The sequence below is a fragment of the Zootoca vivipara genome, chromosome 10, assembly GCF_963506605.1.
Source record: "Zootoca vivipara chromosome 10, rZooViv1.1, whole genome shotgun sequence".
NCBI lineage: Eukaryota > Metazoa > Chordata > Lepidosauria > Squamata > Lacertidae > Zootoca > Zootoca vivipara.
The window spans coordinates 63,760,237-63,773,615 of record NC_083285.1 but is presented as its reverse complement, the minus strand read 5'-3'; the positions used below and the strand labels follow the sequence as shown (position 1 = coordinate 63,773,615).

At 45.7% G+C, this 13,379-nt stretch overlaps 1 protein-coding gene across 3 annotated transcripts in view; it reads left to right on the top strand.

Annotated features, from left to right (window-relative positions):
- The window catches only part of GATA3 (GATA binding protein 3), a 71,339-nt gene that overhangs the window by 48,077 nt on the left and 9,883 nt on the right, over nt 1-13,379 (top strand). For 2 of the 3 annotated variants that reach the window (XM_060279208.1, XM_035127252.2), the window contains exon 4: nt 3,884-4,029. In XM_060279208.1, the coding sequence (XP_060135191.1) occupies nt 3,884-4,029 (146 nt within the window). The remainder of the gene's footprint in view (nt 1-3,883; nt 4,030-13,379) is intronic. The other variant, XM_035127254.2, reaches the window with a different exon arrangement.

Sequence of the window (13,379 nt, the reverse complement as noted above, 5' to 3'; positions counted from 1 at the left end):
GCTCCCTCGGTCAGTAAAGCGAGATGAGCGCCGCAACCCCAGAGTTGTCCGCGACTGGACCTAATGGTCAGGGGTCCCCTTTACCTTTACCTTGATATTGGCAGCTTGGTATTGGTGTGTTTTTTTGGCACATTTTACTTTATTTACATGCAGGGAAGCAAAGCTGTTGCATGATTTGATCTAGCAACTTAGGGTTTTGTGGGGCGAGGAGGTTAAGCTGCCTGCTGCCTGGCGTTTTTTCAACAAACCAGTGAAATGATGAGATCTTGGCGGAGGCGATGGGGGACAGATCTGCCTTACTTGACAATATGGAAAGTGAAACAGATCAGAGAAAACAAAAGCTACCAGGAAGCCAATAAGACCCAATTCTTACCATCAGTTGAGAAAATGGTGCCAGCTGGCCGCACCATCATTATGCAACGTTCTTCTTTGGCAAAACCACAGCCTGAACATAAACGCTCCAAGCGCCCCTTTTTTTCCAGGGACAGTCCCAGATTTACAGAAGCCGGTTTCTGATTTGATCCCAGAATGTCCCTCTTTTCCTTAGGATGCCCCTATTTTCATCTGAGAAATATTGGAGGGTACGGACTAGGAGGTCCTTATTTTCATCAGAGAGGTGTTGGAGGAGACATCTCTACAGTGGTACCTTGGTTTTAGAACAGCTTAGTTTATGAACAACTTGGAAATAGAACGCTGCAAACCTGGAAGTAGGTGTTCTGTGCCGCTTCCTGTCGAGTGTGTTCTGTTTGTAAATTGAGTCCCCCGCTGCTAATAAGAGGCCTCCTGTTGAGTCTGTCGGCTGTTGAGTCCTGAGCACCCACGCAACATAGAGGTGATATTTGGAGCTTTTGTTTTTGCTATTTTTTTGCTTTTTTGTTTGTGTGGCTTTTTCGTTGGTTTTTTTTTACTGTGACTTGTTCTTCATTTTATGGGACTGACTTGTGACTGTGGCTTGTGACTTCGTTTTTGTGACTGTGTAGAACCCAGTTCAGCTACTGATTGATTGATTGATTGATAGATTGTGTGACTGTGGAAATGGATTTAAAAAACCCCATCCAAACAATGATTATCATCAGTGCACATAAGATTTTTTTTAATAAATTTTTTTACCATCTACAATACTGTCTTATTTATTTTATAGTACAGTACATTGATTATTGCCTTCATTTTATGGATCAATGGTCTTCTCGTTAGATAGTAAAATTCATGTTAAATTGCTGTTTTAGGGGTTGTTTTTAAATGTCTGGAACGGATTAATCCGTTTTGCATTACTTTCTATGGGAAAGCGTTCTTTGGTTTTGGAACGCTTTTGTTTTGGAACGGACTTCCGAAACGGATTAAGTTTGAGAACCAAGGTACCACTGTATTTTCATTGGAGAAATGTTGGAGGGTACGTGAACTAGTTTAAGAAAAGTGACCTACCCATCATCCTTGACCAGTGACCATGCTGGCTGCTGATAGGACAACCTCTGGAGAGCCATAGGTTCTCTTTCCCATACCTCCAGATTTTGGATAGAATTGCGATTAAAATACAGAGCGCACTTAGATTTGGAAAAGGAAGTGCAGTTATGCTCAAATGGACTTTGTTTACAGGGGTAGTCTGTTTCTTGGCACCTGCCCTTAGGAAATAATTGCTCTTATTTTGTCACTTCTGCACTGGGTGGGGGGGGGGACACCTTTGCCGGTGTGAGTTGTTACAGTCTGTCAGTCTTCAAGGCCGAACCTTTCCCCCTAGTTACTAGCACTCCAGTCTCTGAGCATGCGGTGATGGTGTGCGGTCGGAACATAGGAAGGCTGCCTTCTTCTGAGTCAGACCATTGATCCATGTAGCTCAGTGTCGTTGACACTGACTGGCAGCAATTGTCACATACCCTCCAACATTTCTGCAATGAAAATGGGGATGTGCTATTCAACAGCAGCAGCAGCAGCAGCAGCATCAACAACAACACTCTGCGCATCTGACTGGGTTTCCCAAACCACTCTGGGCAGCTTCCGACATAACAAAAACTAAACTTTAAAAAACTTCCCTGTACAGGGCTGCCTTCATACATCTTCTAAAGGTTGCATAGTTACTTATTTCCTTGGCTTGGGGGTTGCGTGACTCCATACCCTCCAACGTTTATCTGATGAAAATAGGGACATCCTAAGGAAAAGTGGGGCATTCTGGGATCAAATCAGAAACTGGCTTCTGTAAATCCGGGACTGTCCCTGGAAACTAGGGACACTTGGGGGGGGGGGTCCTGGAATTTCAGGTGCTGTTTTATCCCAGCCTTACATGGAGACGCCAGGGATTGAACCCAACACCTTCTGCATGCAAGACTTCTGAGCTACGGCCCCTAAGGCTGTAATAAGCATTTTGTTGCTGTAGTTGACTGCACATCTAAATCCATGCACCCAAAAACTAAAGGAGCATGCACTGCACAGGCTTTCATTTGCTCCCTGCAGCTACTAAAATTTGTATATTTTGAACTACTGGAAGACAATTACCCCATGCATATTAATGGCAACGGCATCTCTGAGCACTGATCGTTATGTAATCAAATCACCACCACCTGTGTGCAAGAGGGACGTATCAGCAGGCTCAAGGGAACCCCAAGGTTTTCAGAAGCACATCAAAAAAACCCTTAAGGAGAAACCATCCCCAAACAACTCATTAAAAGCCAAGCATGCTCAGAGGTCGCAGATTTGCTGAGTGTCTGTGGGGTGAAGTGGGGAAATGCAACAAGATATCCAGGAAAAAGGGGCTGGCAGGCACATTGAGCAAGAATGCTTCACGACACAATGTATTGGTCACATCCAAATCATATATGGCTTCCCCCAAAGAACCCAGGCAACTGGATTCACAAAGCTACAACCCCCGGAACCCTAATTAAACTACATTTCCCAGGATTCTTTGGGGGAAAGCCATGTGTTTTAAATCTGCTTTAAATTTACGGTGTGGATGTGAGCTTCGTTGCAGGTCCAGCTTACATTGTTTTCTATTATATTTTAAACCTAAAAGAAAGCCCATCCCCTTAGCTCTTAAATTATAGTGGAGTGAGTGAATACAGCGTTCAGAAGACTAAGAGGAAGGTTTGATAGTAGCATTGGGTATATTTTTCAGTTATTTCTTCGCATATAAAGTGTTGATAACGTGCACAATCTACTACTGAACCAAAATGGCTCCACCCATAATGTAAATCAGGGTTTTTGAACTTGGGTCTCTAGCTGCTTTTGGACCTCAACTCCCATAATCCCTGACTGGTCCTGCTACATTTTTTTTAATGGGGCAGCAAACTTAATGGTTTAATTGTACCTGGCTTTTTCCGAAGTGTCTGCCTTTTGACCAGGGAGGGTTGGAAGTTGGGACAGGAAAGAAATTTGGTCCAGTCCAGAATTTAATGTGAATCTACCCGATTCACACTTTCCGAAACAATATGTGAACCGGAAACTCGGCTTCCCTTCGAAATTTGCGCTTCCTTGAATGTTGCGATGTGGTTCTCCACCCAAATGACTTGTACGAAAACCTGAATAGTAGGGGGAAGTAGGCTGAATGTGCATGCATAAGGTAGAATAACAATAGGAAGCACATTCTGTTAGGGAGAATCTCTTGCAAAACTGTGTCCGCTTGGCAAAATTTCAGAATATGAAATGTTACGGGAGAAATTTGCACTGAAATGCTGATGAATTTTCATGGGAACTTTTTTTTAAAAAATAAGAATTTAAGGTTGGCGAAATGAGAGAGTGAAGTTTAGACATTCACCTAGTCCTAGTTGGAAGGGGAAGCTGAACCAGGTGGAGCAATTGCTAAGACCTCTTTCGATTCTCTCTCTCTCCCCCCCACCTGTTAATTTTATTTTGCCCTTGCTGGCCATCAATGAACTGTGTCCCCTCTTGTTTCCAGAAGGCAGGGAGTGTGTAAACTGTGGCGCTACCTCGACCCCACTATGGAGGAGAGATGGCACTGGGCATTATCTGTGTAACGCCTGTGGACTGTATCATAAAATGAATGGGCAGAACCGCCCCCTGATAAAGCCGAAGAGAAGGCTGGTAAGTGACTTGACTCTCAAAAACTGCACTAACTTCTTATTTTTCTTTTTCTTCTCCCTCCCTGTCATGTTGTGTTTTTGAATTTCCTCAGCCCAAGATGGAGAACTTTCTGGAGGGAGTAGATCTGGGCACCCCCGCCCAAAGCCTTATCTGTCTGTACAGAAGAGGGTTTTTGAGAGAGCCCACCCCCCCTTTTTCACTATGCCTGCCAAGTTATGTACCATTTCTATGTCTCTATATATATCTCTTTTATTTCTTCTTATTTTTTTTTAAAGAATCAAGTAAGGGGTGGTGATTTTTCTTTGGCGGTTTCAAGAGGGGGGTGGCTGAAGAAAGTGGGAGCTTGGGGGGTGGGCTGGGAAGCATGCGGTAGGCATGAAAAAAAGAATCCATTTCATTGTTAAAAAAAAGGGGGGGATGTTTTGAAACTAGTTTTTCTCCAAAGTTGAAAGTGTCCCGGATTTAAAAGCGGTGAATCGGTTTCCCATTCATGACACAGTTTCTGGAACTCCAAAAGGACTAGTGACTTTGGAACTACATTTCTTGTTTTAAGTGCCACAGGATGGTCTACAGCAGGCATCCCCAAACTGCGGCCCTCCAGATGTTTTGGCCTACAACTCCCATGATCCCTAGCTAACAGGACCAGTGGTCGGGGAAGATGGGAATTGTAGTCCGAAACATCTGGAGGGCCGAAGTTTGGGGATGCCTGGTCTACAGTGTTCGCCATAGTCAAAGCAGACCTATTGAGATTAATACCGTCTATCATTTTGCCCAGGCTAACCATGACCCATAAAATTGGACCCTATTGTTTCCGAATTCATGTTTTGACCTTCTCCATTTCAATTGGTCACCTAGTTCATGGTCTTGAGCACATGATGCGCACAATTGTGGGACCGCATCTCGGCCACTTGGAATGGCTTCACACTCTAGACCTGCTGTAAGTGGGTTGTGTGCATCTGTGACCGATTGTGCTTTTTTAGCAGGATGTTACTCAAGTCCCTTTGGAGTGGTGTTCAGTTACGGTGCTTATGCGCAACCCTAGACACTGCTGTGCCGAAAGCCAATTTGACGTGAGAGAAGAGCCAGTGCCCAGAGGGTTTCCCAGTTGCCCTATGTTATTTGCCCTTTGGAAACAACTGGGAAATTTCCTGACATTTTGGAGCTGCGACTGCTGCAGAACAGGCATGGCTAAGCTGTGGCTCTCCAAATGTTGTCAGACTTCAACTCCCATCAGCCTTAGCTAGCATGGCCAATGACCGAGGATGATGGGAGCTGGAGTTCCACATCATCTGGACGGACACAGGTTTGCCACCCATGTATAAAAGTACAAATCGCAAATCCTCTGTGTGGGAATAGGCTCTGGGGATTGCACCAAGTCCACTTGATAAGGCAGTGTGTTTGCATCCAGATGGGAAGCCTGTTACTAAGTCATGAAGGCTACTAAGTCACTTTGACTCCAGCATCTAGTTTTCAGAGGTATACTATCTCTTGAACATGGAGGTTCCATTTAGTTACAGTTCCTCACAACCACTGGGAAACTTGTCCTTCTGATAGGTATTGATAACTGCCCTCCTTGACTATTAGAGCCTCAAAATTCCTTATATTCTTATTTTCAATATAAGAATCTAACAATCAGTGTGAGAATCTTGTAAGACCACAAAGGTGTGGTTCATGGAGAAAGATGCACGTCCGAGGTGACCTCTAGTGTGGATGACTCACTCAGTGGTGAAAGTTGTGAATCCTTACTTCCTTGGTTAAATTAGAAGCACATGATTGGAGGCATGAGTTGAGCTGGCAGGTTTTTAATCTCCATTGTTTTTGGTAATGGGTAGATTGGTATGTATTTGGAAGAGGCCTGAACTGCGGGAGATACAGAAGTTGGCTTAGTCTTGAATGCACATTAGGGGTGGGGAGCCTGTGTCCCCTCCCCTGAGATATTGCTGGACCTCCAACTCCCATCACCAGTTGATCCACATTCTGAGATCTGCTGAGGGTGTTCTTGTCCACGGTCCCGCTAGCAAGTGTGCGCAGGGATGTGAGACGGGGCCTTCTTGGTGGTGGTGCCCTGACTCTGGAATTCTCTCCTGCTAGGGGTGTGCTGCTGAGATGGCTTTGTGTTGTTTAGCTTGGAGGAATTGGTTAATCTGTCTTGGAGATATAGAGTGTCGTGATATGCTGTTTTTATTTGTATTTTAAGGATTGCATGTTTTAATATAGCTGGAAACTGCTTTGGGCCCTTTCAGCAAAAAGGAGTCTACAGGTTTTAGAAATGAAGCAGGCATACTTCCCGAGGCCCAGAGGTTTTCTGCATCTCGGATAGATGCTAACGACAGTTCTTGTTTTTTTGCTTGCTTGCTTGACATTTGCTGAATTGGAAAGGAATGTGTTTGTGAACAGATTGACCCCTTTGACAAGTTGTGTGCATGCGTTGGTAGTGATAATTCTGTCCAGTACTTTTTTTTTCTGGGGGGACGCATACCCCTAAACATTTTGTTAATCTAAGTTTTGGCAGTATTTCAATATGAGTAGGAAAATGAGAGTACCCGTGAACATTTTTTTTAAAGAAAAAAAAAGCACTGGTTCTGTCTGTGGTGTTTGACCTGTGACGACCCATTCACACATGCCTAAATCTTTAATTTATGCTGCTGGTGATCCAGGGTCCAAGGAGCGACAGCCATTTGGACTCTGCAATAGTCATCTGAGGCCCTTATTCGTGTGCCTCCTCCGTGAGCGGCCCAGAGGGTGGCAACACGAGAACAGTGCCTTCTTTGCAGTGGCTCCCCATCTGTGGAATGCTCTCCCCAGGGAGGCTCATGTGGCACCATCATTACATATCTTTAGGCGCCAGGCCAAAAACATTCCTCTTCTCCCAGGCCTTTGGCTAATTAATCTACAGCCTTCTAAGTTGTGTGTGTGTGAGTTATTGTCTTTTGTTTGTTAGTGGTTTATATAATTTTGTCTTTTTATATTGTAATCCACCCTGTGATCCTTGGATGAAGGACGGTATAGAAATAATAATGATAATGATAATAATGATAATAATAGCTATTGATGCCAAAGGGGAATTGCTTAGTTCAGGATTGTGTCAGGATCGCAAATGAGGAGAGGTGCTGGTGCACTCAGCTCCTGCTTAAAAGGTAAAGGGACCCCTGACTGTTAGGTCCAGTCGCGGATGACTGCGGCGCTCATCTTGCTTTACTGGCTGAGGGAGCTGCCGTTTGTCCGCAGACAGCTTCCGGGTCATGTGGCCAGCATGACTAAGCCGCTTCTGGCGAACCAGAGCAGCGCCCGGAAACACCATTCACCTTCCCGCCGGAGCGGTACCTATTGATCTACTTGCACTTTGACGTGCTTTCGAACTGCTAGGTTGGCAGGAGCTGGGACCGAACAACGGGAGCTCATCCCATCGCGGGGATTCGAACCGCCGACCTTCTGATCGGCTAGCCCTAGGCTCTGTGGTTTAACCCACAGCGCCACCCATGTCCCTACCAGCCCATGTTTAGGGTTGCCATATTTTGAGGAGCAAAAAAGAGGACACATTTGCCAACTTCTGCTTTTAACCATGGATGGCTATGATGACTCTCATTTTACATACCCGTAAAAAAGAGGATGTGTCCTGGAAAAAGAGGACATATGGCAACCCCATGGGCTTCCCACAGGCATCTGGGTAGCCACCGTGAGAATGGGATGCTGGACTAGATAGGCTCTTCTTGTGATTTTACGAGGGGGCAGAGCAAAAGAGGGGGCTCAGGTAAGGAGAAGTGGGCTCTTCCTATCTCTTATACTTGCCTTCTTCCGGCTTCTTCTCCCACCTATGTTTCTGCTTGGAAGGAAAAAGCTACTGGGGAGACCTGCCGTATCTCCCACCTGGAGGAGCAGGGATAGGAGGAGCAGCTTAGGGGAGGAATGTGAATTCAAAACTAGCCCACGGGGAAAGGGTTAAGCAGCCCCTCCCCTGCCAGTGTTGCAGTCACAAATGGAACCACCCCCCCTTGGCTGCTTTCGATTAGAAAAGGGGGGGGGGGGAAATACGAGGAAATTTACACATGACTGCGTGCACCGTGTCGGTTGGCCCTAAGGAAATAGGACATTTGTTTGTTTCTACATCTGTTTCTCTAAATGTTTTGGGTGACTTACAATGCTGTTCCAATAGAAAAAGGGTTTTCGTGCGCGCGCTGTAAAATATTACGGGGTTGGGGGGGGCAGAGAGGGAAAACTGAGTTACTCCGGAGTGGAGTGAAATGTATCTCAGTGCGGTCTGCATGCAATGTCACTGTCCTTCCATTTCCCCCAGTGTAAGGTCCTTTTCAGTTGTGGCTGGGCTATCTGGGTGGGGTTCCAGCACCCCCTGCGATGGCATCCCATATTGTAACCCGTTTGCCACCCAGAATGAGAAAGGGTTCACTGGCTTGAGACTCCTATAGCTACGGGTAGCGAACGGCCGTAGCTCAGTGGTAGAGCACCTGCATTGCATGCAGAAGGCCACAGTCTCGATCCCAGGCAGGGCTGGGAATGTCTCCTGCCTGAAAGCTGCCCGGAGACCCACTGCCAACCAGTGTTGACAATACAGAGCTAAAGGGTGCACCATGGCTCAGTGGTGGAGCTTTATGCTTTGTGTGCCGAAGGTCCCAGGTTCAAATCCTGCCATCCCTGGGTTAGAATGATGGGGTGGTGGTGGGAAGATTAGGTAAACAGTTGATGCCAAAGACCTCTGCCTGCAGTCCTGGAGAGGCACTGCTGGTCAAAGAAGACCAGGATCGGGGAATAGGTTTTTATTGTGAGGGCCACATTCTCTGCTTGGTAACCTCTTGGGGGCCACATGCCCATAGTGGGGTAAATGTTGCACGTATAACTCAGCTTTCTTTCTCCATGTACTCACATCACCCACTTCCCAAAGTATCCTGGGAGTTGTAGTTCATTCTGGGTAGCTCCATGGGGGGTAAAAAGCAATTCCCAGGATTCTATCTTTTGGGGAACTGTGCTTTAAATGCATGGTGTTTGTGGAGCCTGAGAGCAGAATAATCTGCAGCCTGCATTTTTGACCTGTTCCAAGACCTAGACCAGGGGCCTTCTTCCCTCGGGTGCCCACACAAATTCCAGATGAACTTTCTGTCTGCGAAAGCCAGACACCTGGGGAAGACCAACTCACCACTGCTGGTGAGAATAAAAGTGGGTTTTCGCTCCCCTCCCTTCAGAGAAAGAGGTATAAATTTCCTGGCCCTCCCCCGTTTCCTTTTTACATGAATCACGAACAAAACTCGAGGTGCCACCTTCGATCTTTTTCTGGCTGTTTCCTTTAATAGTGTCATAGAATTGTCAAATTGGAAGGGGTCCGGAGGGTCATCTAGTCCAACCCCCTGCAATGTGGGAAATCAAAGAATCCTTTAAAAGGGAAGCCATTGCCCTCCTTAACCAAGGAAGGCAATCTTTTTCTTTCCTTTACTGGGAAAAGCAAAACACCTACAAAGAACTGTTTCCGAGAGAGGGCTTCCGTTTGGTGCATCCCGTCCCCCGCAAATATCTCCCTTCCTTTTAACTTTCTAAACATAAATTCCGTGTACAAAAGCTAAACTGTTAAGAAATATCTGTGGATTGGAGATTATACATGATAAATAGTTGTCCTTCTTTCTCCCCCCCCCCCAAGTCTAACTGCTACAACAAGGATGGGGCTGGCCCACATCTCCCGTCAGTCTCAGCCAGCATAGCCAATGGCATTGCATGATGGGATTTGTAGTCCAGGAACATTGGGAGAGCCACATCTTCCCCACCCTTACACTCGAGAAAAAAAGTGGACATATCAGAAATGGCTGGGATTTATTTCTTTTTGAAAGGAAATACACCTGCCTAGCTATGAGGATCTGCATAGGATGGGAACATAGGAAACTGCCTTATGCTGCCTAATGTTTGTTTTCTCCTGCTCCAGAGGGTACAGTGCCAGATTTACGTATAATAGGCACCCCCAAACTTCGGCCCTCCAGATGTTTTGGACTACAATTCCCATCATCCCTGACTACTGGCCCGGTTAGCTAGGGATCATGGGAGTTGTAGGCCAAAACATCTGGAGGGCCGCAGTTTGGGGATGCCTGATGTATAAGCTAAAAAGCTATAGCTTAGGGGCCCACTCTCTTGGGCCCCCCCAAAAAAAATTAAAGGAAAAAAACACCTGGATGTACAATTTCAAAATTTTAAGTTAGAGCTTAATAATTATTTCACTATCAATATACTTCTTCTTAATTGTATTTCAGTTCAGCAATTACTTTGATAAAATACATCTTTTGTTATCTGCAAACTGCTTTCGATACCTATTAGGTCCATAAATTTCCATATGGCATATATTCGACACAAAAAACAGCGACAATTTGTTGTTGACAAAGGACAGCTGGACATATAAAGGGCCCCAATGCCTTCAGTAGCTTAAATCTAAATCTGGCCCTGGGAAGGTAGGATTCGAACCAATGGCTTCAAGTTCCTAGGAAAGGGATTCCCACTAAACATCAGGGGAAACTTTCTGACAGTAAGAGCCATTTGACAGTGGAACAGTCTTCTTCTTCTTCTTCTTCTTCTTCTTCTTCTTCTTCTTCTTCTTCTTCTTCTTCTTCTTCTTCTTCTTCTTCTTCGTGTGTGGACGGACATACTCTTTTCCCTTGGAGCTCAACCATGCTCAAGAACTCCCCTAAGGAAGGGGGAAAAGGCTCTTGTGCTTGGGTCCTGCTTATAGGTTTTGCAGAGGCATTGGGTCGGCTGCTGTGAGAGCAGGACTTAGCTGGACTTAAACGTGCCACTGCCTTGGTCCAGCAGGTTCATCTGATGTTCCCATACCATCGGTCTGCTTAGCTCAGTATTGCTTTTGCAAGCTCAGATTGTTTGCAAGCTCGTGATGGCTCCCACGGAATGGCAGCAGCAGGCCAGGATTCCAGGCAGGGAATTTCTACCAGCCCTGCTCACGAACCTGGGACCTTCTGCATGCAAAGCAGAACTATGGGTCCTTCCCTAAGAGGCTTGCGGCTTTTATTGGACTCGGGAGCTCTAGGGGAGAGAAGCTTAAATCTCAAGGAAGTGGGACAGCACCAAGGGAACAGGTTTATTTTCCTGCTTGGCATGGGAACGCTAGCTATTAGCCCTTGCCTCGAGCCCCCAGGCACATTTCACTGGGCGCTGCCCTCAGACGAACGAGGCACTACCCTTAGCTCCTCCTGAATCTCAGAGGCCTTCCAACCTTGGTAGCACTCAAGACAGATTTGGTTGTATGATATCCTCAGATGCACGCACAATATAAGCACCCCTAATAGAGAACCATGAGAACTGCAGTTTACCTCTCGCAGAGCTGCAGTTAAAAACTATAGCTCCCAGGAGTCTTTAGAAGGAGGGAACTGTGTTTAAAATGTCTGTTGTGTATGCAACCAAAGTCTGGGTGAGGAGTACCGCTAGTGGCATCCATGCCATCAATTTCTTTTTTTATTGCCATCCCTTTTTTATTGTTCATGTCTCAGGGTGCAGCTTGGGTTGTAATGACCAATTCCAAGGCTGAGCCCTGTTGTCACCCTCAATTAAATCCTGCTCTTTGTCATGTGATCACCTGCCCCTTTCAGTCCTCCCTATACAGTATTAAGGTTTCTTCAATAGAGCCAGTGTGGTGTAGTGGTTAAGAGCGGTAGACTCCTAATCTGGGGAACCGGGTTCGCGTCTCCGCTCCTCCACATGCAGCTGCTGGGTGAGCTTGGGCTAGTTACAACTTCTCTGAAGTCTCTCAGCCCCACCCACCTCACAGGATGTCTGTTGTGGGGGAGGAGGGGAAAATAGATGGTTAGCCGCTTTGAGACTCCTTCGGGTAGTGATAAAGCGGGATATCAAATCCCAACTCCTCTTCTTTTTCAAGATGACTTGATTTAGGATTAGGGAGCTGAGTGTGCCAAACCGCCTTGTGAATCGCCTAGCGTTCTGTACAGGCTGAGCTGATTGACAGCCAACACCCTTTAAAAATGTGTTGGGGGCGGGGATTATTGGGTTGTTTTGTTTTTATTGTGTATTTTTTATATTGTGATTTTATGTTGTAACTGCCCTGGAACCTGCGGGTAGAGGGCGGTGTACAAATTTAATAAATAATCATAATAATTTTGCAAAACGCATTGCACCACAATGTGACAGGTGTCTAAACCAATGTTGCCACATCCCCAAGGTGTGGCAGAGATAACTTATCTTAAATAGGCTTTGCTACAGAACTCTGGTGTGCATCAGTCCTTAAAGCCAATGTCTACAGATGCCAAGGACTCGGTGCAGTTCAAGTTAAATATATTTTGTTCCCACTGATTTCAGTATCGATCTTAAGCATGGCCTTAAAGCTCAAATTTGACTTGGATGGCCATGGGCCAAACTGGAAGTGTGAAATGTTTTCAAGGTACCCATGGCTGTGAATTTGGGGGTTGTTGTTGTTGTTGTTGTTGTTGTTGTTGTTGTTGTTGTTGTTGTTGTTTGTTTTGTCATTTTCTGATATCCTCAGTGGAGCTAAGCATACTCCAAGATTGATAGTGCTCTAGGAGTGTGAATTTTTGGTAAATGGAATAGAGTTCAGTATCCCCAAACTCTCATATTGAAAAATAAGCAGATTCCTAGTCCCTCGGGCTACAAGTCTAGGCTTTATAAGTGTGTGGGCCACAATGATTTGGTGAAAATTCAGCAGGCAGAGGTTGGTACGCAGAATTGCTATCGATTGTATATTTGTGTGTGGATGTAGGAGGATGTCGGCAGAGAACTCTCTCTCTACACATTTTCTTGGGAGTTGCAGGTGGGCAGAGTGTTTTATCTCTTGCTTAGGGGCTGCCTACAGGGATTTGGTTGGCCACTGCGAGAACAAGATGCTGAGCTAGGTGGGCCATTGGCCTGATCCAGCAGGCGTTTCCTGTGTTCCTAGTCTGTAACCTCCCAGCACAAGCAGAATAAATAACTGCAGATGGGCAAAGTTACAGCATGCATTCTGCTTGTAGAATTCAGTTTTCCTTTGTGCATAAATTGCACTACTGTTGCACAGAATTCTGGTGGGGTTTCTTTTTGCGAGCACAGAACACATCCATTGACTGTCCTTGGCAGACTGTCCTTTGCTCTGCTTGCCTGGTGAGATTTATGCAGATTTATGCAGTCATTGGACTTAAGTCCATTGATTTCACTGGAGGCTCATCCGCTTACTTACCTTTTTGCCCCAAACTTTTTAGGGACAGGTCTACGCTTTAAAATGCTTTGTCAGAGCAGGTTTCTTCCCCTCTTTTTCTTTTACCCCTGGTGCTTTCGATGCAAAAACCTGCTCTTTAATGCGGTATCGGAACAAACACCAATTCAGGATTCCTGCCTATTTCCAT